We start from the raw sequence: 22,345 nt of genomic DNA, 5'->3' as shown, positions 1-22,345 counted from the left end.
CTTTCAATTGCTTCTCTTGGTCCAAGACCATAGGAACCAACTCTTCCCACTGAAGAGTCTCAAACCGCCTTGAAGCAATCAAGGCGAAATAAAAACCATTGAAACGAGGCAGTAATTGTAAAAGAAGAGTTATTGCCATGTCTTCAGAAGTGATCACCTTCTCTGCGTTTTGAACCTGCATCTGAAGCTGCCTTAGCCTGTTGATATGTTTGTGCATAGAAGATGACTTGTTGACACTCATGGTTCATGTCTGCACTTCCAAAGAAACTCGCTTCATGACAATCATTCGATTGTACATCAAGCTCCAGCCATATCTCTCGGGCCATCATCAAATGCTCAATATGAGAGATAATAGTTGTAGTACATGAGAGAAATAAAAATGAGTGAATGCGAGTATTGAGTTTATCCCAATGTGCCTGAGCCTTTGCCAACTCCACCTTATCACTAGAAGAGAATTTAGACTCGTCTCGCGAAGAAGGATGATGAATAGCCTCTATAACAAGCTTCGCCAAATCATAGGACTCCAGAACGGCAAGCATCATGACCCGCCAAATGCAGTAATTCTCGCTATCGAGCTTTTGATATGATGAAGGGCTAGTAAGACGGACACCTTCTGGCCAATGATCTCCTAAAACTGTGTCTTGGTCTAAGAAGACATCTTCACCTACAATGCCTGCATAAAACACAAAAAACAGCCCCCCTTGATTGTGGGAATACAGCTTGCTAGGGCTCTTTTGTGCTCGTCCCGCTCCTTCTTCACCCACTGTAAGCGATGAAAAGGTAAAATCTGCACTTGAAGGCCCAAAACACAGCCTTCTTCCTTCTCTAACAGCAAAAACCAATAGCAGCTTTAGCAAATCTTCTCCTTTCTCACACGCCCATGCTCGCCTCAGCCTTGTTCTAATGGGCAGCCCTCTTGCTTACACTTGAATGCTGAAAATGTAGCCTTGTGTCGTGTTGAAATCTCCTCTTCAGATAGGTCTAATCCTTCAATGCTCTGATACCGTGCCAGAGTGAAGAAATGTGGAAGCAAATGACCAAGACAAAGAGTGAATAGAGAGAGAAGAGAGAGAGAGAAAGAGATAGTGAAACATAGAAAATCTGTAGTGAAGAATGTTGTATAAGGATGCAGAAATATAACATTTGTGAAGGAATCGATTAGGCACGGAGATAGAGGTATCTGAAGGATGCAAAAATATAATATTTGTGAAGGAATCAATTACGCTCAGTGTTGAGAAGAGAGTGAACACGTTTTTTCGATACAATGACGAGTGTACCACTTTAGGTTTTAAATAGATATATGTATGAAAGTACAATGTGCTAAGGGTGTGTTCACACTCATGTACATATGAAAGGCACGATGGCCCTTTATTCCCAACAACCTCCCACCTAAAGGCAATGTGCCTTAAGAGGAGAAAAGAATCAACTAAGTCTAAGTATGTACAAAGCTGAAATAAATATATCTATCCAACTCTCATCATCTGTCGGCAATAAGCAAACCGCTCTGCTGGAAGACCCTTCGTGAGAAGGTTTGCAGGATTATCATCTGTATGCACTTTGACAAGCTCAATGCTCTTGCTGTCAAGTACATCTCTAATGAAGTGATACTTCACGTGTATGTGCTTTATCTTTGCATGAAAGACAGGATTTCGTGCTAGCATGATAGCTCTCTGACTATCACAATGGAGAACATGTAACTCTGTGATGCCAAACTCTCCCACCAGATGTGAAAGCCATAAAGCCTCCTTGCATGCCTCAGTGGCAGCTACATACTCTGCCTCTGTAGTAGACAATGCAACACACTTTTGTAGCTTGGAGATCCAAGAGACCGCTCCTCTTGTGAAAGTAAACACATACCTAGAAGTGGACTTGCTACAGTTCGCATGACTAGCATAGTCTGTATCCGTAAAGCCATTAACAGATGCCTTTTGCTTTCCAAAGTAGATGCACAACTCCTTTGTGCATTTGAGGTATCTCATAATACCTTTCACTGCATCCCAATGCTTCTTGCTAGGGGTTGCCATGTATCTGCTAACCACTCCCACTGCAAAAGCAATGTCAGGACGTGTAGCAACCATAGCATACATCAAACTGCCAATAGCTGAAGCATATGGTATCTTGGCCATTTCAGCCTTCTCATCATTAGATGTAGGGCTGTCCTCTGCACTGAGTTTCACATATGGAGGCAATGGAACCCCAATTGTTTTTCCCCTTTGGGGTGGATTATGAGGGGTAGTGAGCTCCCTCTTTATCCCTTTGCTGTCACAAAATGCTTGAAAGGCTTTGGACACATATTCCCCACCATTGTCAAAGCGAAGACACTTAAGTATCTTATCTGTCTGATTTTCAGCCAATGCCAAGAATTTTTTAAACTTGTCAAGCACTTCATCCTTGCTACGAATAGGGTAAACCCATACTTTCTGTGTAGCATGATCGACAAAGGTGACAAAATATTTCTTTCCCCCCTAAAGATAATCCTGGCATTTGATATACATCCAAATGTACTAACTCTGGAGGAGAAGATTTCAAAGAAAGAAACTTTTTGTGAGAAGTCTGTGCATGTTTGCCATAAATACAATGATCACAATGCTCAAAATCAGCATAACGAAGACAAGGCAAGTAACCCAAACGAGAAAGCACTTTCATTCGTGTTTGACTCATGTGTCCCAACCGGCCATGCTACAAAGAAACACTTGGCTGCTCGGTCACAACAACAACATGGTCATGCGCACTAGATACATGGAGTGGATACAACGTATCACTCTTGCAACCTCTGGCAATAACCCTAGATTCCTTACAGATCTTCCATTTTCCATTACCAAAGGTGGTATGAAAACCATTATCATCTAGTTGCCCTGTGTTGATCAAGCTCTTCTTGAGCTGAGGTACATGCCGTACTTGTTGAAGTGTAAAGACAGAGCCATGCTGAAACTGTAAGTGCACACTGTCAATACCTGCAATCTCACATGCATAGTTGTCCCCAAGATGGACAACACCATGTCGATCCCCTGTATATGCGGAAAACCACTCACGATGAGGGGTGACATGAAAGGAAGCACATGAATCAAGAATCCAAGTATGCATGTCATCATCTGTATCTGCAAGTAGAGCAGAGCACTCTCTACATCAGCATACAAAAGGATCACATTAGAATTGCTCATAGCAGTCCTGAATGTATCCCAACTCTCTAGTAGAGTGCAAAGCAAGAAAGTAGCCTTAAATTTCTCATCAATCATGAACTTCAAGGCAACCAGCTGGCTGAAAATGGAGTTAAACTCACTCAAGTGAGTAGACATTGCTGTACCTTCTTTCATACGCAAATCCATAAGCTTTTTCAGCCAATACACTTGCAGCGCTCTTCTGTGTATACAGTTCTTCCAGTCTAGTCCATATAGCATATGCAGAATCCAAACCTTCAACGTTGAAGAGCAAGGCATCAGAAATCGATAGCTCTATGGTTGAGCGTGCAAGCTCATTCAACTCATCCCAATCGTCCTGATCCATGTCCGCAGGCTTTGCCCCTTTAGTTTTGATCGGCTTTGCTTTCTTCTTTTGTAACAGGATATTGTAGCACTGTTTTTGCCACACTGCAAAATTATGTGCGCCTTCAAGCTTCTTTATATGCATCAAATTACTGTTGTCATTGCTGCCAGCCATGGTTTTCAGCTCAAAAGTGACAAAAAAACCAGTAAATGCAGGCTCAAATTGTCACCCAAGTGACCAAGGTACAAACAAGTACCAATCGACAATAAATGACGACGCAGAAGTACAGATTTCAGATCTGTAATTCAGTTTTTAGAAGTATCAAACCAAGTGCTACAGCATTATCCAACTGATTACAGCTGTTCCAAAGGGCATTTGCATCACATTACATGAGAAATCCCAAAATCTGTGCTGCAATTTCTGTTGTACGTGTATCCACGGGCATAAAATTTGACATGAACAGTCAAAAGCTCCAAAATTTTGTGCTCAAAAGCATCAAATACACATCTGCATTTCCTCTGTCATGCATAGGACTGTCCAATTTTGCCAAAATAAAGTAATTTCAGCAAAACCCCCAAATTTCACCAAGTGTTGATGTCCAAATTTCGCGGAATTCAACCTGCATGTACATAAAATGACCAAATGCTGCACAAATTTTGCCCAAATTGTAAAAGCCCCAAATTGCGGGGGGTCCAATGTGCCTCAATGTCGAGAAATTGAGTTAATTTCAACCCCCAAATTGCACATGTACATTAAAAGCCCCAAATGTCGGGGACAGAATGTCACAAATTCCTACAATTTCTGAGACAGATTTGCTTATCTTGCATCGAATTTCCCAAATCTGGGAAAAGCCCTAAATCTCTGGCTCAATTTTGCACAAATCTGCACAGTGTGCTTGCGTGCGCGAATGCCTAGAGGAGAGGAGTTAAAAAAAAAAGGATTTTATAAAAAAAAATTTGGATGATGGGTCCGTTGACCTGTCAGGCCTGTCCTCGCCTGTCTCGATGGTCCCGTCACGCGTCGCGCGCCTCGTCAGGCCTGTCCTGCTGGTCCCGTCACGCTCGCCCAATGACGAGTGGCCTCATTGCCACCTCAAGGCAGCGCCTCTACCGTTCTGCCACATTCGCCCGAGCCGTGGCGCACAGCTAGAGCCTGGCCCTCGCACACTCTCCACAACCTGTCCGCTTTCTACAGCTCACGACTGCCTCAGCTTGACTGACGATCGTCTGCAGCACCTGCAGGATCTTATGCTCTGATACCAGTTTGAAGGAATCGATTAGGCACGGAGATAGAGATAGACAGACCTTACGCTCAGGGAGATAGAGAGAGTGCGAGTGAGCAGAGTAGAGAGTGAACACGTTTTTTCGGTACAATGATGAGTGTATCACTTTAGGTTTTAGATAGATATATGTATGAAAGTACAATGTGCTAAGGGTGTGTTCACACACATGCACATATGAAAGGCACGATAGCCCTTTATTCCCAACAATTTGCCTAGGTCTTCACCTCAAAACTCTCAGTCTCCGTTTGTAACCAGCCTTCCTCCTCAGATAGGGTGGTAAATAACTTGATTAAGCACTATTTACAACAATTAACAAATTTGCAAAACTAAAATGCACACTTTTCCATATAATCTTGGACATTGGACACCCTGTTGGCCCCAAAACTGGCACCCCTTTCAGTATTTATTTAACTTAATTGAAGAAGAAGTTGATGTACAATGGGATTCTCCCAATCTCTTTCGGTAATCCAACTCCCCTTGTTGTCTAAAATGACCAGCAAGTCTTCAATTTGAGTCGCCTCTTGATTCGAGTAATCAAGTGGCCTTCACCCGCTTTGATCAAGATGGAAAATGCCCCAAATTCAATGATTTGCTGGTCCCTCCACTTGAATAGGCTAAAAACAACTTCAGCCTTGTTGAATCTAAGTCTTGGAGCTTCTAATTTCTGGCACGCTTCTCGAGGCTGCTGCTAAACCCTTATTTTTGCTGCTGATTAGGGTTTACAGCAGTGAAATCTGAAATTTCTCAGCCTCTGATGATCTCAATGCTGTAATCTTCGGAGCAAGGTTATAGAAAGGCTCGAAGATGAGAGAGAATGCTGAGAAGAGAGGAAATTCAGACTTTCTTCATAAAGAATTGAAGAAAACTCATCATTTACTATTGTTTCCCTGTCTCAACAGCTTATAGAGACAAAGAACTGAAGAAAATCAGTTATTTACTACTGCCGCCGTGTCTCAACAGCTTGTAGATGCTGTCACTTGCTGTTCATTGGCCTTCTCTTGCCCCTGGCTGCCTCAGAAGGTCCTCCAATGCCTACAAATCAGACCCGTAGCATCTCCTCCCTCTCTCTTGCAAGCTGAATACACTAAAAATGCCTCTCTCTAGCCTCTAAATACGTTTTTAAGTCTTGCATGGGCATTTTTGACAAGTGGCAGCCTTTCCAAATGGTTTTTCCAGCATTATCCATAACTAAATATTAATGTTTAGTCTTTAAATACTGAAAATTAATCTAATAATTATTTCGGTACCCTAAAAAATTTCATAACCGGCCAATAATTAAATTCGTTAGGCAACTTCCATTTCCAAGTGTCTTTGTGCCATCTTTGACCATCAGATTGGCGTTAGGTACCATTAAATGCCACTTCCCTAGTGTCACGAACAAATGACACTTATGGCCAAATGAATGACCTAGGCCAACAACTGGCACCAGGTACCACCAAGTACCTGTGCGGCATAACTTATAGCAACTTTTTGGTCATAAATTTACTCTAACCCCAGTTACACCTCACATTTGCAACATTTACTTAACCATGTAATTAATAATTAATCCACATGTTAAAGTGAGGTTTCAAAAATACAGGGCAGTCTCCATGGTCTGTAGCTTGAAATGTGTGAAAAAAACTGTTGAAGACTGCTGAAATCAAGGCCAATAAATAGGCCAGATAAATGCCAAAAAATTATGTAGGTTGGCTGCATTAAATGCAGCCGACTGGACAGCAGCAGTCTGACTGCACTGCCCGACTGCAGCAGACTGGCTGATTGTGCCACATGGCACCTGTGCTCCCTGACACCTGCTGTATGGACTGAATCCATGTGGACAGCCTGGAGAACCTGCTGCAAAACTGCTCAGATCTGAAACTGTGTGTCCAGGGAATGCTAAACTCGTGGTGGGACCTATTCTGTGTCCCTATGATTGGGTGTTTGGCAAGCCAAAATTTTCCGATTCATATGTGACTCTTGTACTTTTCGACCCGGGTAGTTAATATAATTACCCTTTCACAGAGAGAGAGAGAGAGAGAGAGAGAGAGAGAGAGAGGAGAGTTTAGAAGAAAACCTACAAGGAGAATTCGATTGTAGATGAAGTGTGTTGTGAAGAAGGATCCATGGGAGTAAGAAAAGTAGACCTAAGGAAGAGGGGGAAGGGTAGAGATTTTGTAAGACATAGAAGAGAAACAAGTTTTAACTTGTACTAAGACTTTTGGTACAAAGATGTACATTTGAATGCCCAAACATAGAAGTAAAGACCTTAAGGCTTAAAAAGGTAGTAAATGAGGGCTAAAAGTGGGTGTCAATGGAGAAATAAGGATCACCAAGCTTCCATAGTCTTAGAACTTTGAGGGTCTTCTCTTTATGGGGATGGATCACCCCCCAAAAGGCAAATGAAAATTTTGAAGCTCCAATGTGAACTCTCCAACCATTTAAAAGGTCCTTAGCTTACTATTTTTCTACTTTATCTTCAATAGTGAACACCCCTTTTTTTGGTTTGCAATGGCTTTAGGTCCATACTGTTCCCAAACTAGTATGTCACTAAGGTTAGGAAAAATCAACAGTTGTAAGGCTAACTGTTTGACTAAGATATCACTTCATATAATGTGCAGCCTTTGGTATGGAAGAGAGAGGCCAAAATGGTTGGGACCTATTCCTTTTGAGTATCCGAAACACTTGACTGGTGATACCCCAGGTGACTATGGATTTGACATTTTTGGTCTTGGAAGTGATGGAGCCAACTTTAGCAAATACTTCAAGTGAGTTTATTGCGGGGCTTTTTGCAATCAATGAAATGATTTAACACTTCTTCTTTCAGTTGTTAAGTAGGTGCAGTGAGCACTTTTGGGTGCAATGCAAACATGGTCTTGAATGCAAGTATCAGTCCACCACCTCTTAACTTTGATTTGAGGACGATTATGTGTCTGTATACATTGTAACATTATGATGGCTTCCAAAACTTTAATAATAACATGTATTGGCTATAGAAATCTGGTGATAGTTTCCACTTGGTCAATGTAGACTTTAACTATACACACATTGTTTTTCTATATGTTTGAATCTTTCAAGGCTGCAGTTTTATGAGCATCACCGTCTACTAATTGTGTTCTTCATGGAAAGGCATAGACTTGGCAATGTTGTCAAGGCTGCGATTTTATGAGCATCACTGTCTACCTATTGTGTTCTTCATGGAAAGACCTAGACTTGGCAATGTTCTCAAGTCTTCAAAATTAAAAGCTGAAGAGAACATGAAAACAAGTGGCTAAACTTTCGTTTTCTGCAAATTCTGGAACTTGTTCATGTTTTGTGTGGATTGCTTTTTCTCAACCCATGTTTATTTAAGACAAGCTGGAATATTGAATGCAGGGAAGCTAGCAACTTTATTTTTATTCAAGGGAAGTAATCCCTAGCTCATTTGATATGATCACATTTGTATTGTTAATATATTCCCTAAGATTGGTGCTTTTCACATTATCTCGGGTTGGTAACTTTCTTTTTGGTAGTATCATTTGGTAAAGACTTGTAATAGGTCTGCGGACAGATGAAATGGTTGCAGGTCATGATTGACTTACACATTGGTTAGAATAATGAAATGCACACTTCAACAGTTATGACTTGATTGGGTGCTTATGGCTGTACAGTTTGAATACAATCAACAAGATGGCATTAACTGTAAATTGTATGTCTTGTTGGTTGGTTTGATTTGCATGTCTTCTTATGTTAAACATCCCAAATTTGCAAATCTTATTTTTTTTGAAAATATACCAGACGAGTTTTTATTTTACTTGTTATTTGGGTCCTTAAAACCCCAAATGCATCCCTATAAAATGGGGTCCTAAAAAAATAGTAGCCTCCAATTGACCTTTTCTAGGTCAATTTTGAATAACAAAGATTTATCTCATCTGACAAGACTCAAAATTTGGCTCTTTCCTTTTAGGCAGTTTACACCTCACTATTGAAAGATCTAGAAGTGTGATATGTGTTGGGACACTTGTTTTGAACCTCTAAGTGTCCTTCCACTTGTTGATGAGCAATCCCTTTTGTAGACTCCAAGCTTCAAACTCAAAAGACTTCTGATCCTGTTACTCATATACTTCAATTTAGGGTTCTTTATCTGCCAAATACCTAGCACCTGTTTACAAAACAATCAGAGTGTCTCCCATTATCCTTATTCTTTGGACCTGCATAAAGAAAGTAACTTGCAAAGCCTTCTCAAGCATGGCATACCCACGCATATAGTTGCTTTCAATTTCCAACTTTATACCCTGCTTCTTAAACGAATAGTCTTCAAGATCGTAATACATATAAAACAAAACTTCCAGATGCTTCTTATGGATTCTTAAATATGATTTGTAAAAATATAAAACGAGTTCATTGTCTATGTTAGGTTGTTCAGGAGCTTGTATCTTCACTATAGTGATTTTGACTATTTTAAGGTTCTCTTTGTAAGCAACAAATTTGTCAAACTAGGCCTGGTATGCTCTTCAACCAGAAAAAGAAATTAAAAAGTTTCAAAATTCTGTTACTCATTTAATCAGTCTTCTTGACAGTTTTGCTCTGTTTATAAGTTGAGACATGAGAATATAACTTGTTAAGAAGACATCCCAAATCGTTTTTTACTTTTAAGAAGACATCTTCACAATCTGGGTCCACATTGTAAGGGTCCAGTCTAATTGCCTACTACCAAGAAAACAATAGTTGAGAAGAAATAAATGTCGATAACTGTTTAACCTTTCAAATAACTGTCATAAGCTGTTTTGTGTTGACTGGTGACTGAAGAAGAGTCAAAGCTTTTACCTTTTAGGATCAGCCTTAATGCCATTTTCTAAAACCATATGACCAAGAAATTTGACTCTTGCTCGAGCTAATTTGCATTTGTTGGGATTCAACTGGCCACTTGATTCATTTGACTTTTAAAAGCCATTTCCAATTTCTTGCAATGCAAGGCCCTAGAACTATATATTCAAAATTCTTCATCAGACACTTAAATGAATCTGTCAAGTGAAGGTAATTCACTCTTCTTTGAAACCAAGATGGTCCATAAGATAATCACATGAAAAAACTCTGTATAGCATCCATGGTGTGATAAAAGTTGTCTTTTTAAAATCTTCAGGAGCAATGGGGAGTTGAAAGTCACCAGACTAACCATTGCACAGAGTACCTTTTATAACTTGCCAGTTCATTTATGTTTTGACTAATTAAAGGTAAGGGATAATGATCTCTTTGGGTGGCAGAAATAAAGTCTTGAAATTCACAGAGACTCCATCCTTGTATCTTCTCAGTATGGGCCACATAGAGCTGATCCATTCAGAGAGGGTAACCAAATCCAGCCTTTAGTAGTTTGAACATCATCTTTCTCCTTGGGTACTTGTGCTTGTTCTTTTGACAAGGGCCTTAGCTTGTGACAAAGGGGCTTAGCATTTCCTTTAAAAAATATGAGAATCCCAACCTTACAACCCCTTGTTCGTTTATTAGAATTGACAATCAAGTCATGAGACTTACTAGGCATGATTTTGTTCCGCCTTTACCCTTTATTCGATAAATCCTCTCTCAACATTTTATCTATAAGAAACTCTTTCTCACCTGTTTGAAGCTTGGCCTTCGTAAGCTCTTCCATTTCTTCAAAGCTAATTGGCAGGTCTTCAACTTCCAGGACTTTTCCCACATATGTCTCATCATTTGATCTTCTAAAACCAAAAAGACACATCAAAGTCCTCTTCTAACTCAAAAGTCTGAATCTTCTTCATCCTCTTCAACATAGTCATTGTCGTCTTCATCTTCTTTATAAGATTCATTCTCAACGGGTGCACCCTTCTTGTTATTGAGGGTAATTATACTCTTTCTCAGTCATGAGTTGCTCACATATCAGAATTGTGGTTGTTCGAGGGTAAGAGGAAAGGTTCCAAATCCTGCTGGCATGACGTAGCAGTTTATGTTAAAGAAACACCAACAATAGCTCTCATTTCCAATCCCTTGATTGCTCTAAACACTTAGTCTTTGCATATTAGCTGATCTTATCTTGAATCCAAACACATCCAAACAAAGCTTTTCTGATGCTGATATCTATATGCCTTGGATCCAGTATTGGGTAAATGTCTGAAAGCTCAGTGCTATACACTCTGATTGTTTCTCTTTTAGGCTCTTTTTTCGTGGGGTCCAAGCTCTTTGAATTTGTTCTTAACCTTAGACCATTGCCCATCATTTATATCATTTTTCTACTCCAAATATCCTTCCCTAGGTTTGACCTTTCTTTCTTTCTCCTAGAGGGAGATCAATTTCTTGGAGCTTCTTGCGGCCTTTCTTTTTTGCTTCGATGATGGCCTACATTTCCTCATTAGTTCGTACTTGCTTTCCTTTCTTTTTCCTAATCCATGTCTCTCTCTCTCTCTCTCTCTCTTTTTCGTAATGGATGTTATATTTATAAAGTACTAAACAACAAAAGAGTTACAAAAGTCATGGCAAAGACGCAGAGGAAATTGCCATATGCCAGGGAAGTAAGTCCTCCTGAGGGAGTAAGTCAGAGTGCCGAATGAGATCTATCTGCCAATGCAAGAGACCTTTAAGCCTAGCAATATGTCCCTGAACATTAGAGGCCGAATAAAAAAGAAAAGCATTCCGAATGGTCCAATTGCGCCAATAGCCCCAGTATCTAAGAAGGTGAAACAAGATCTTCATATGTGGTTGTGCCGGTGTGGGGTATTTGGGCTGCACAAAACCCAATCAAAAGGGCTTAGCAAGAAACCGACCACCGCTCGCCAAATTGCTGACAAGAGTGACCAGATTTTCTTAGCGAGAGGGCAAGCAATAAATCAATGACGGGCCGATTCCACACTGGTGATGCAAAAGAAATAATTGCCGTTGGAGATTCGACGCTTGGAAAGGGCCGAAGCAAGAGGAAGACCACCAATCATCACCCTCCAAAGAAAGACGTTGCATTTGAAAGGTGTCTTGTTCAACCAGCCCTCCATCATGGTTACCTTCCACCATGACCGAGATTTACGCAATCCCCATACAATATTAGCTTTAGTAACTAGCCATTGATGATCTTTAATCAGAAGATGATACACCTGGTTAGCTGAAGCCTTTTCTAAATTCAGCCAGCTTGCAAGGTCTCAGTCCTGCCAGGGACGATCCGAAGCAAGGGCAGGAAAGAGTTGTCTACTCTGGAGCACCATCAAAAGCTGTTCCCATAAATCCCGGTATCCACGAGGGATTCTGAAAAGCCTCCTGTCTATACAAAACGATATCAACACATTGCGACTGGCAAGGGTGGCATCTGCAAACTGAAGTCAAGCCCAAACGTGCCATGCGGTTAAATTTTGGTCTGAGCTCATGTTTGCCTTCCCAAAAAAGTAACCGCGAGGTTGCCAACAATTCCAGTTGAAAAGAGTTAGTAGCTAAGTGGTCCTCCGTTGGATGCCACTGAGCCTTCTGGAGAACCAGTTTTCAGTTACATACAAAATGAGCAAGTAGAGATGATGAAGGACTAGAAAACCGAGAGTCTGCATTAAGAACATGCCACCAAGAACTCCGAATTTGGGTATTACCATGCACAAGCCTGTGATCCTCAAGAAAATAACGAGCTATAAAGACCCACGGGTGATGATCCAGGCACATGGCACGAAAAAAGAGACCAACGGAGTGCCATCATATGAGTTTCGGCATCTAAAATAGCCCCACCACCCATGCGTTTGGGGGTACATGTATGCGAGCAAGAAATCCATGAAATGCTTGCATGCAAGGAGTCCTTCTTCCATAACATGAAACGAATATACTGAGTAAAAGCATTCAGTGTAGTAGTCGTCCAAGGCAGCAATGGCAAGAAATATGTGAGCATTGGCAACATAATTGTCTAAGCCACTTTGAGGTGAACATGGAAGGGCCAAGGCCTGTGACTTCCAATACAGAAACTTAGGTGCCAGTTTCTGTGAAATCCACTCTAGTAGTTGCTTAGGCCGAACATCAACACCCAAAGGGTACCCAAGATGCCTGACAATGGAACCACGGGGAACAACCATTCCCTGTCAGTCCAGTGACTGCAAATCTGACTCCGTGCAACTGAGAATGGCTGATTTCAAAGCATTGATACGAAGATCAGAAGCCTGACCAAAGAGAGTCCAGACATCTAATACTTTGCGAAGATTATCCTTGTCCGCACGCAAAATCATAAAGCTGCCATCAACCAAGGATTGACTAATGAAGTGCTGTTCAAAAGAAAGAGACAATCCAGCCAATTGAGTAGAAGCTGCCATATGAGATAACATCAAAAGAACTGGATGAGTCGCAAGGGCAAAAAAGAGAGGACTCAAAGGGTAACCCTGTCTCACGGAGCGGGCAAGGACAAATGGCTCGGTAACACCACCATTCAGCATAACTCGCGAAGAAGCCGCAGCACTAATGGTGTAGATCAGACGAGACATCCGAGTACTAAAGCCCATAGTAGACATGAGTTCTGCAATGAAAGACCAGTCTAGATAATCAAAAGCCTTTTCCAGGTCTAATTGAATCAGTACCACCTTTTGATTAGAGTGCCTTGCATAGTCAATAGCCAGTTGCACATTTAAGATATTATGCAGAATCATAGTTAACGGGGAACGAGAACGGAAACGGGACCCCCCGGAACGGGGGGAACGCCCAAACTTAGGGAACGGGAACGGAGGGAACGGCATAATATATTCATATATATATATATATATATATATATATATATATATAGAGAGAGAGAGAGAGAGAGAGAGAGAGAGAGAGAGAGAGAGAGAGAGAGAGAGAGAGAGAGAGAGAGAGAGAGAGAGAGAGAGAGAGAGAGAGAGAGAGACATTCTGCATAATATCTTAAATGTGCAAATGGCTATTGACTATGCGCGGCACTCCAGTCAGGAAGTGGTATTGATTCAATTGGACTTGGAAAAGGCGTTTGACTATGTGGACTGGTCTTTCATTGCAGATCTCATGTCTGCTATGGGTTTTGGTACTCGGATGTCCCGATTGATCTACACCATTAGTGCTGCGGCTTCTTCAAGAGTTATGCTCAATGGTGGGGTTATAGAGCCATTTGTCCTTGCACGCTCGGTCAGACAGGGTTGCCCTTTGAGTCCTCTCTTCTTTGCCCTGTGACTCATCCGGTCCTTTCAATGTTATCCTCAATGGCGGCTTCTGCTCAGCTGGCAGGATTGTCTCTTCCTTTGGGGCAGCACTTCATTAGCCAATCTTTGGCTGATGACACCTTTATGATTTTGCGGGCGGATAGGGACAACATTCGAAAGGCATTAGATGTTTGGATGCTCTTTGGTCAGGCCTCTGGTCTTCGCATCAATGCCTTTAAATCAGCCATTCTCAGTTGCACGGAGCCTGATTTACAGTCATTAGGCTGGCAGGGCTAGGTGGTTTTCCGTGGCTTCATTGTTAGGCATCTTGGATACCCATTGGGGGTGAATGTACGGCCAAAGGACCTACTCGAGTGGATTTCACAAAAACTGGCGGCGAAGTTTATGTATTGGAAGTCGCAAGTGTGGCCATTCCATGTCCGCCTCAAAGTGGCTCAGACAATTATGCTACCAATGCTAACGTATTTCCTGCCATTGCTGCCGTGGACGCCTACTACTTTGAAGGCTCTCACTCATCCCATTCGTTTCATGCTATGGAAGAAGGATTCATTGCAGGTAGGTATTTCGTGGATTTCATGGTCACATACATGTACCCCTAAATGCATGGGTGATGGAGCTATTTTGGATGCAGAAACTCATATGCTGGCTCTTCGTTGGTCTCTTTTTCGTGCCATGTGTGTGGATCATCACCGGTGGACCATCATAGCCTGTTATTTTCTTGAGGACAGCGGGCTATGCCATGGTAATACATGACTTCGGGCCTCCTGGTGGCATGTCCTTAATGCTGACTCTCGATTTTCCAGTCCCTCTTCCTCTCTATTACTGCACTTGGTCGGCTCTTGGAAAGTGGTGCTCCAAAAGGCCCGTTGGCATCCAGTGGGGGACCGCTTGCAGACTAACTCCTTTCAGCTGGAATTGTTGGTAGTATCGAGATTACTTTCATGGGAAGACAAACATCAGCTCAGACCGAGATTTAACCGCATGGCCCGTTTAGGTGTGACTTCGATTGCGGATGCTACCCTTGCCACTCGCAATGTCCTCACATCGTTTCGTACTGCTAGGAGACTTTTCAAGATCCCGCGCGGATACCGTGGTTTATGGGAACAGCTTTTGTCGGAGCTTCAGGGTAGGCAACTCTTTCCTGCCCTGGCTGTGGATCGTCCTTGGCAGGACTGGGTGGGGGACCGCTTGCAGACTAACTCCTTTCAGCTGGAATTGTTGGTAGTATCGAGATTACTTTCATGGGAAGACAAACATCAGCTTAGACCGAGATTTAACCGCATGGCCCGTTTAGGTGTGACTTCGATTGCGGATGCTACCCTTGCCACTCGCAATGTCCTCACATCGTTTCGTACTGCTAGGAGACTTTTCAAGATCCCGCGCGGATACCGTGGTTTATGGGAACAGCTTTTGTCGGAGCTTCAGGGTAGGCAACTCTTTCCTGCCCTGGCTGTGGATCGTCCTTGGCAGGACTGGGTCTTTGCAGGCAGGTTGAGTCTGGAAAAGGCCTCTACTAATCAGGTGTATCATCTTCTCATTCAAGATCACCAATGGCTGGGTGTGAAAGCTAATACTGTTTGGGGACTGCGGAAATCGCAGTCATGGTGGCAGGCAACGCTGATGGAGGGCTGGCTGAATAAGGCACCTTTCAAATGCAAGGTCTTTCTTTGGCGGGTAATGATTGGTGGTCTTCCTCTTGCCTCGGCCCTTTCCAAGCGTCGAATCTCGAATGGCAATTGTTTCTTCTATACCACTACTGCGGAATCGGCCCGACATTGTTTTCTTTCTTGCCCGCTCGCCAAGAATATCTGGTCACTCTTGTCGCAAATCTGGCACGCAGTGGTGGAGTCCTCACTAACTCCTTTCGATTGGGTTTTTGTGCGCCCAAAGTACCCCCCACCGCCACAGTTACATATGAAGATCTTATTTCACTTTTTCAGATACTGGGGATACTGGCACATTTGGACCACGCGCAATGCTTTTCTCTTTGATTCGGCCTCTAATGTACTGAGACATATTGCCAGGCTTAAAGGGCTCTTGCATTGGTAGCTAGATCTCATCCGGCACTTCGACTTGCTCCCTCGGGAGGATTTGCTTCCCTGGCATATGGCAATTGCCTCTGGGTCGTTGCCATGATTGGTGTAACCCTTTTTAGTGCATTAGTACAGGGATTTCCCACACGTTGGCCTAGGGCCCTCGTGTCTCTTGTAATCATGTAATCATGTAATCTTGTACCTTTTTTTCTTAATTAATACAATTACCTTTTATGAAAAAAAAGAGAGAGAGAGAGTCAAGTTTCAACACTTAAGCCTAGATTCATCTAGAGATATATATCATGCATATGTGCAGGCGAGAGAGGCGCCAGGCAGGCGAGAGAGGTGGGAGTCGCGAGAGGTAGCCCTGGCAGTCGGGCAATCGGGCTAGGCAGTCGAGAGAGGCACGAGAGGCGGGAGGCAGGTTAGGTAGGCGAGAGACGGGAGTCAGGGCAACTGGCGCGAGGCGAGACAGGACGCGATCAATATTTTTTAAAAAAATTTAATGCCCCGCTGTTGGAACGGCTGTTCCAAACACGAAACGGCCAGGGAACTGGCTGGAACATTCCGCCAGCGTTTCCTGGGCTCGGATCTCCCGGAACGCGTTAATCTATTCCTAAGTCCCTGAACGGGCGTTCCCTGTTTCTATGTGCAGAATGTTTCGGCCCTTAATGAAACCATATTGAAGAGGATGCACAACGGTAGGAAGATGCTTATGGAGCCGATTCACCATCACTTTGGAAAAGATTTTATACATAGAACCCATCAAAGAAATTGGTCGCCAATGTTTCAACAGAGACGGTGAAGGAACTTTTGGAAGCAGTTTAATAAATCCTTCTTTCCATAAGGAAGGCATGAACCTCGTTTCCCAAACCTGCTGAAACATAGCCGTCAATGGTTTTACCAGTTGGGTAGCGAAAACCTCAAAGAATTCATTGGTGAGACCATCCCAACCGGGACTTTTATCCTTGGGTAAGTGTAACAAAACATCCATAACCTCTGCCTCACGAATATCTGTCTCCAAAGTAGTTTACATGTCATGTGGAACCTGATTGCGGACCAAATCATAGAAAACTGAGCGGGCATGAGTAATTTGGTTTGAAGTTGGAGGAGCAGAACCAAGAAGGTCTAGAAAATAATTCCTATACATATTCACAATAGTCTGCGGATGAATGACCATTTGACCTTCTGCATCCTGGAGTCTAGTCATATTCTCTCGAGCAGGAGAGGCATGGAGAGCTCGAAAGAACTTATGAGTCTGACAAGCACTATCTTGTAAATTCTCCGTCAGATTTTGCAATTTGGCCTGCTGATAAGATTTCAACTGAAACTCTTTAATAAGATCAGCCAAACGCGTAGCCAATGACAGCAGAAATACATCATCTGGAGTCTCAAATAGTAGAGAACGAGCCAAAGCCAGTAATTCCTCCACTGCTTGTCGATGCCGCTAACAAAGAGAGGCATGATGAATCCCATACTGCCGAACAACCCGTTGCACATTAAAGAGCAATCGTTCAAAAGAAGCATTGCCCTCTGAAGAGAAGTCCAACAAAAATCTGTCAATCAGTTGCTGCATATAACCTTGAAAGATTGAATGCTTCAAATAAGACGAGTTGAAGCGCAAAGGGAGTCTATCTAGAAATTGCTTAAAAGGTGCAATGGGTTGTACAAGCATCTCAAGTTGTAGAGGAAAATGGTCCGACAAGGCATATTGCTGCAACACTTTCATTTCCAGCATCTCAGGAAGAAAAGCATCATCCTGCATAATGTACATGCGGTCCAACCGCGACCACGTAGCCGTATACTGCGTAGAATGAAAAGTAAACCCTGTAGAAGAAGGGTGTAGCCATGACTAGAGATCTTGCTTAAGTACAGCACGAGCAAACGCATTCCACACACGGCTTTCCGGAGCGTCCATCACCGAATGCTCTGATGTGGACTGCGAAGAATCAACACACATATTAAAATCCCCCATAAAAAAACCACGTCTGCCAAGTGACAAGGAGGTCTGCAAAGTATTCCAAAGATCCTGGTGGGATAAAGGATCATTTGGAGCATAGAGCCCAAGTAACCATAAGATCTCTCCTTCAAATAAAACTTCAATCACCACAAAACGACCATGTAGATCATTTTTAATAAGAACAGGCTGATATTTCTCATGTACAATCATAAGCACACCAGAATAATGCATGGCATGTGTCCCTGTATAAAACAAGCGAAACCCATGACAATCCACAACTTTTCCTGCTTCCTCGTGACTCTTGTGCTCAACAGCACACAATACATCCCACTGATTCTCATGCAATAAACTCCACATGGCATGTTGCTTATTGCGAGAACAAATGCCTTGCACATTCCATGTGGGTATCTTCATGTGTATTCAAAAAGAAAATCAGGAACGAGGCAAAGCTTGCCTCGATTTAACCTTTTCTGCTAAAATGCCAAGGACTCCCTCATCCAAAAAATCAGCTAACACGGCAAAAGAGTTTGGACGGGCAGATTTAGAAGTAGACAGTGTATCCACTGCCTTGGGATGGAACGGGGATAACAACGATCCCATGGGGTAATCGCATTGCCTTTAGCATCAAAAACCAACTTAGCAGGTTGGCCCTTCGGACCATCCGTATATACTTTCCTAGCGGGCTGATTGCGAGGTGCAGAAGAAACCATAGCATGAGTAGTGTGCTCTGAAGACAACATGTCTTTCTTGCGCATATAAGTACGCACGGAATCTTGTGAAGCATTAGGCACAGTATCTGCCATGCGAGCATCAAACCTTTTGCCATTTTTGGCACGAACATCTACCCAGTCATTGTCAGGGGAATCCAAACCCAAAACATGTTGCTTGCCTTTATCCAAAATTTTAGGTGGTTGGGTCGCATCCTGCGACCGAGCATCAAGCACCATATCTTCCATGGGAGGCAAAACATGTTGAGCATCTGAAGTCGGTTGCTTTGCTGGACACTCGGCCATAAAATGCCCCAATTTTCCACACGAAAAACAATGCCTTGCAAAGTTACCCCATTTCAAACGAAAGTGCAAAGGATGCATGCCAGAACAATTAAGACGTAACCAAGCAGGCCTTTTCCGATCCTGTCCCATAGCATGCATAAACGGTGACGATTCGTGGCCCTTAGGCTCGGCGGAACCAAAACAGTGCCCACAACGGCCATGGCATCCTTTAACAGTGGCCAATAGACTGCCAGACAGTTTTCCACTTCAACCCACACCGGGCATTTGCGTTGAAGCAAGCACTGAAAATCCGCCATTGGGCGCCATGGCACAACATGGACCAAACGGCGATCAAAGAACACTGGCAGTTTAGTCAGCAGATTAGCACGATGCTTCTCGGATTTCAACAGCACCTCATAAAGGCCTCGGGGCCCAACAAGAATCTCTTCAACACACTCCCCTTATAGGAGACTTTGCAGCCACTGGCGAATATAGGATAGCACTGGGATTCTACCAGTGAAGAAGAGTATAACAACACGATCATAAAACACTGAGACTGAGGGCAAAACATTTTTAGGATCCAGAGTGGCTTCCAGAATGCCTTCAGCTCCCGAGTCAGAGAACGCTTCATGATTATGTTGAACATAATCACCAAGCAGAGTGTTGGCAAACTCCAACAAATGCTCCCAGTCAACATCCTGAGAATCCACAGAATCAGAAGCAACTTGAGCATAAGAACGTTCCTGATGATCCATTGTAACTTCCGAAGTATGCTTGGTGCATTTGCCCGCAGGCTGGAAGTCAGGACCAGATGGCATCTCCTTTGTGCAAGGAACCATATCCTCTGGTTCCTCTGTTTCAGAATCCAGACCAAGGGCTGCCACCGTTTGGTCAATAAAGGCCATGTCCAGATCAGCCATGTTGTATCACCCCTTTAACCAGAGATCTGAAACTATTTGCAGGGCGCTCTCTCTCTCTCTGCTGCCACAGTCTGCCTGCTGTCCTGTGCAGGGCCACAGTCACGCGCTCCCAGATCCTGACAGTTCTCTGATACGGCGGCTCCTCTCTCTCTCTCTCTGTGTCAATCGCAGAGTAGGGCTCCCCAGGAAGGCCAGCTGTTCACGAGTAGGCAATGGCAGGTCACGAACATGGTAGAACGGACCCTGCACTGTTCTGATGAAGGGGCTCAGGCAGCGCACGAGCAGGTACACACGTCCGTTGGGCAGGGGAGGCACGTCCGCAGGCAGGTAACACGACGCTTCTTTCCTGCGCTCGCTCACTCTCTTTCTCGTGCTGTGTGTCTAACTCTGCCTGCGTGCAGAAGCGGGGCAAAATAATGTAGACGCAGGCCCGATAGTGCCAACAGACGAGGTCAGGTCGTTGCAGAAGACGGGTCACGGCAGGTCGCCATTATCGCTTCTCTCTCTCTCTCACACACAGCATTGAAAAGCACTCATTAGCAATTCTCTTGATGTAGCTTTGTGGACCACCCTCTTCACCCACTAGAGCTTCCCAATGTCCTCCATGAGCAAGTCCAAACAATGACTTGCACATGGAGTCCACACAATCGTAGGGAACTCGGCCTCAAGCAAATGGCCCATGCACCGACAATTCGATGCATTGTCAGTAACAACTTGCACCACATTTGAGGGGCCCACCTACAAACACAATTTACAAATTACAAGTTATATATAAATCAAATTTCAATTATGAATCATGATATTATCATAATGGAAGAAAGTGAAACAAATTTAAAATACAAATTGCAATGTATACCTCAATGATAGCTTGTCGAATGTGGCAGTAGATGAATGCGCTTGCCGTTTTTCTCCCCCTCTTGTCGGTATCTAGGGCCCTCAAAAAGTAAGTGCTGAGCGGACATGAGACGAGTATGTTGATGATGCCCCGTTTCTTACGATCGCTCCATCCGTCGGTGAGAATGGAGCAACCATATTTTATCCATGCGGCCTGAATAGGATCAAGAGCTCTATCAATCCTCTCCTTCTCTTCATCAATCTTTCTTGTCCTCATGTCGTTGTATGTGACACCGGTCCATCCTTCACATGGACCCACATTAACAATGGCTTTTACCATCTTCTTCCATTGCTCTTGCTTTAGGACATTGAATGTAAGATTGCACTCAATCACTGTGCGTGCAATTTCAATGTTCGCAAGTCGTTGCCTTTCTTTAAGAAAGGCAACTAATCCACACACATGACCTGGAGCTTGAGAGAGAGACGATTGTCTCTTCGGCACTGCATGAGCCTCCACTCTTTGTCTTTTACCGGAGCCGGATGCGGATGTGGAGCCCCCACCACCAATGGTAGAGGCCTCTCCCACATCGGTTGAAGGTACGCCCACATTGGATGCTTCCTTGTTAGTAGGCATAGGAGTTGGTGCTGATAAGCCACTTCCTCCTCCTCTTGTGGATCCCCCTCTCATCTTGGCGAGAATCTCCTCCGCAATGTTCTGAGGGATCTTCTTGCATGGAGCAACTTGCCCCCCTGTCTTGGAAAGATGTTGGAGAAGCCAAGTTGCACCACTTGTATAGCGCTTCCCGCAATACTTACATGTCCAATGGTGGGAGTTGGACTTCTTTGTGTCCCTCTCCACATGGATCGCATGTAAATTGAAGGCCTTGTGGTTCTCATGAGTCATGGTGCCGATGACGAATAAATAGGCCCGAGAGAGAGAGAGAGAGAGAGAGAGAGAGAGAGAGAGAGATGCTTGAGTCTTGACTCTTGAAACTTGAGTCTTGAAAGTTGAAAGGGAGGGAGACTCAAGAGGCTGGAGGGTTGGGGTAAAGTTGAAAGAGCAAGAGTGAGAGATAGGGACTGGGAGATGAGAATGGCAGATGTTTTGATAGGGTGCGGGACAAAGTACGGGTTGAAGCAAATGTCTTTAAAGATTTCCTTACCTTGAAGACTCTTGAGATCAATGGTATTATGGTTGCAAAGGCCTACTTCAACATGAAAGATATCAATGTTATTGATGTAGCAAAGTCTATGAAGGGAAACATATCAACTATCATTTGAGAATCTACTAAGTTGTGGCTTCAAAGTTGCATCATACACAAGCCATCTATCTCCTCTTGTTCCAAAAATCCCTTTGTAGAGAAAAGCAAGCCTTCGTGGAGAAAAGCAAGGAGAAGATCAAAGAACCGGCTATTTCCATGGTAGTTGAATCTCCAAAGATGCTTTTAGCACAACAAGAGACGATGCTAAAAGAGGCTTCAAGCCTAGATGGAAGAGCATGAAGATTAATGTTTTCTATAGTTAAAGAAATTTTCAAAAAGCTGTTTTTTTTACTAGACAATTTGATACTACTTTTGATGGTGAAGTTTATGCATAAAAATCAAAGATTAGAATAGTTAAAATGTGTCTAAAGGATTTTGTTTTAAATTGATGGTGAAAAGTTATTCAAGAAGGAAAGGAACCCAAGTCTTGGAAGGAATATAAGGAGTTTCTACCTTCGTCTTTGAAGCTGATGTGCAAGGAATGGGATGAG

At 43.2% G+C, this 22,345-nt stretch overlaps 2 protein-coding genes across 3 annotated transcripts in view; one reads left to right on the top strand and one right to left on the bottom strand.

Annotated features, from left to right (window-relative positions):
* LOC148041726 (Chlorophyll A-B binding family protein) overlaps positions 1 to 22,345 on the top strand; it is a 118,005-nt gene that overhangs the window by 58,507 nt on the left and 37,153 nt on the right. The window contains exon 4 of one of the 2 annotated variants that reach the window (XM_087681742.1): positions 7,363 to 7,509. The exons of the other annotated variant lie outside the window; for it this stretch is intronic. Within the exon in view, the coding sequence (XP_087537868.1) occupies positions 7,363 to 7,509 (147 nt within the window). The remainder of the gene's footprint in view (positions 1 to 7,362; positions 7,510 to 22,345) is intronic. 2 annotated transcript variants of the gene reach the window in all.
* LOC148041728 (uncharacterized) lies at positions 20,564 to 21,496 on the bottom strand. Its single transcript, XM_087685975.1, has one exon. The coding sequence runs from the start codon at positions 21,494 to 21,496 to the stop codon at positions 20,564 to 20,566; it is 933 nt and encodes a 310-aa protein (XP_087542101.1).

Source organism: Lygodium microphyllum, chromosome 1 (assembly GCF_053477565.2).
Source record: "Lygodium microphyllum isolate KBCC chromosome 1, Lygodium_microphyllum_v1.1.10, whole genome shotgun sequence".
Classification (NCBI taxonomy): Eukaryota; Viridiplantae; Streptophyta; class Polypodiopsida; order Schizaeales; family Lygodiaceae; genus Lygodium; species Lygodium microphyllum.
Note: the sequence above shows the minus strand (reverse complement) of the source record. Positions and strands in the feature narration are given on the sequence as shown.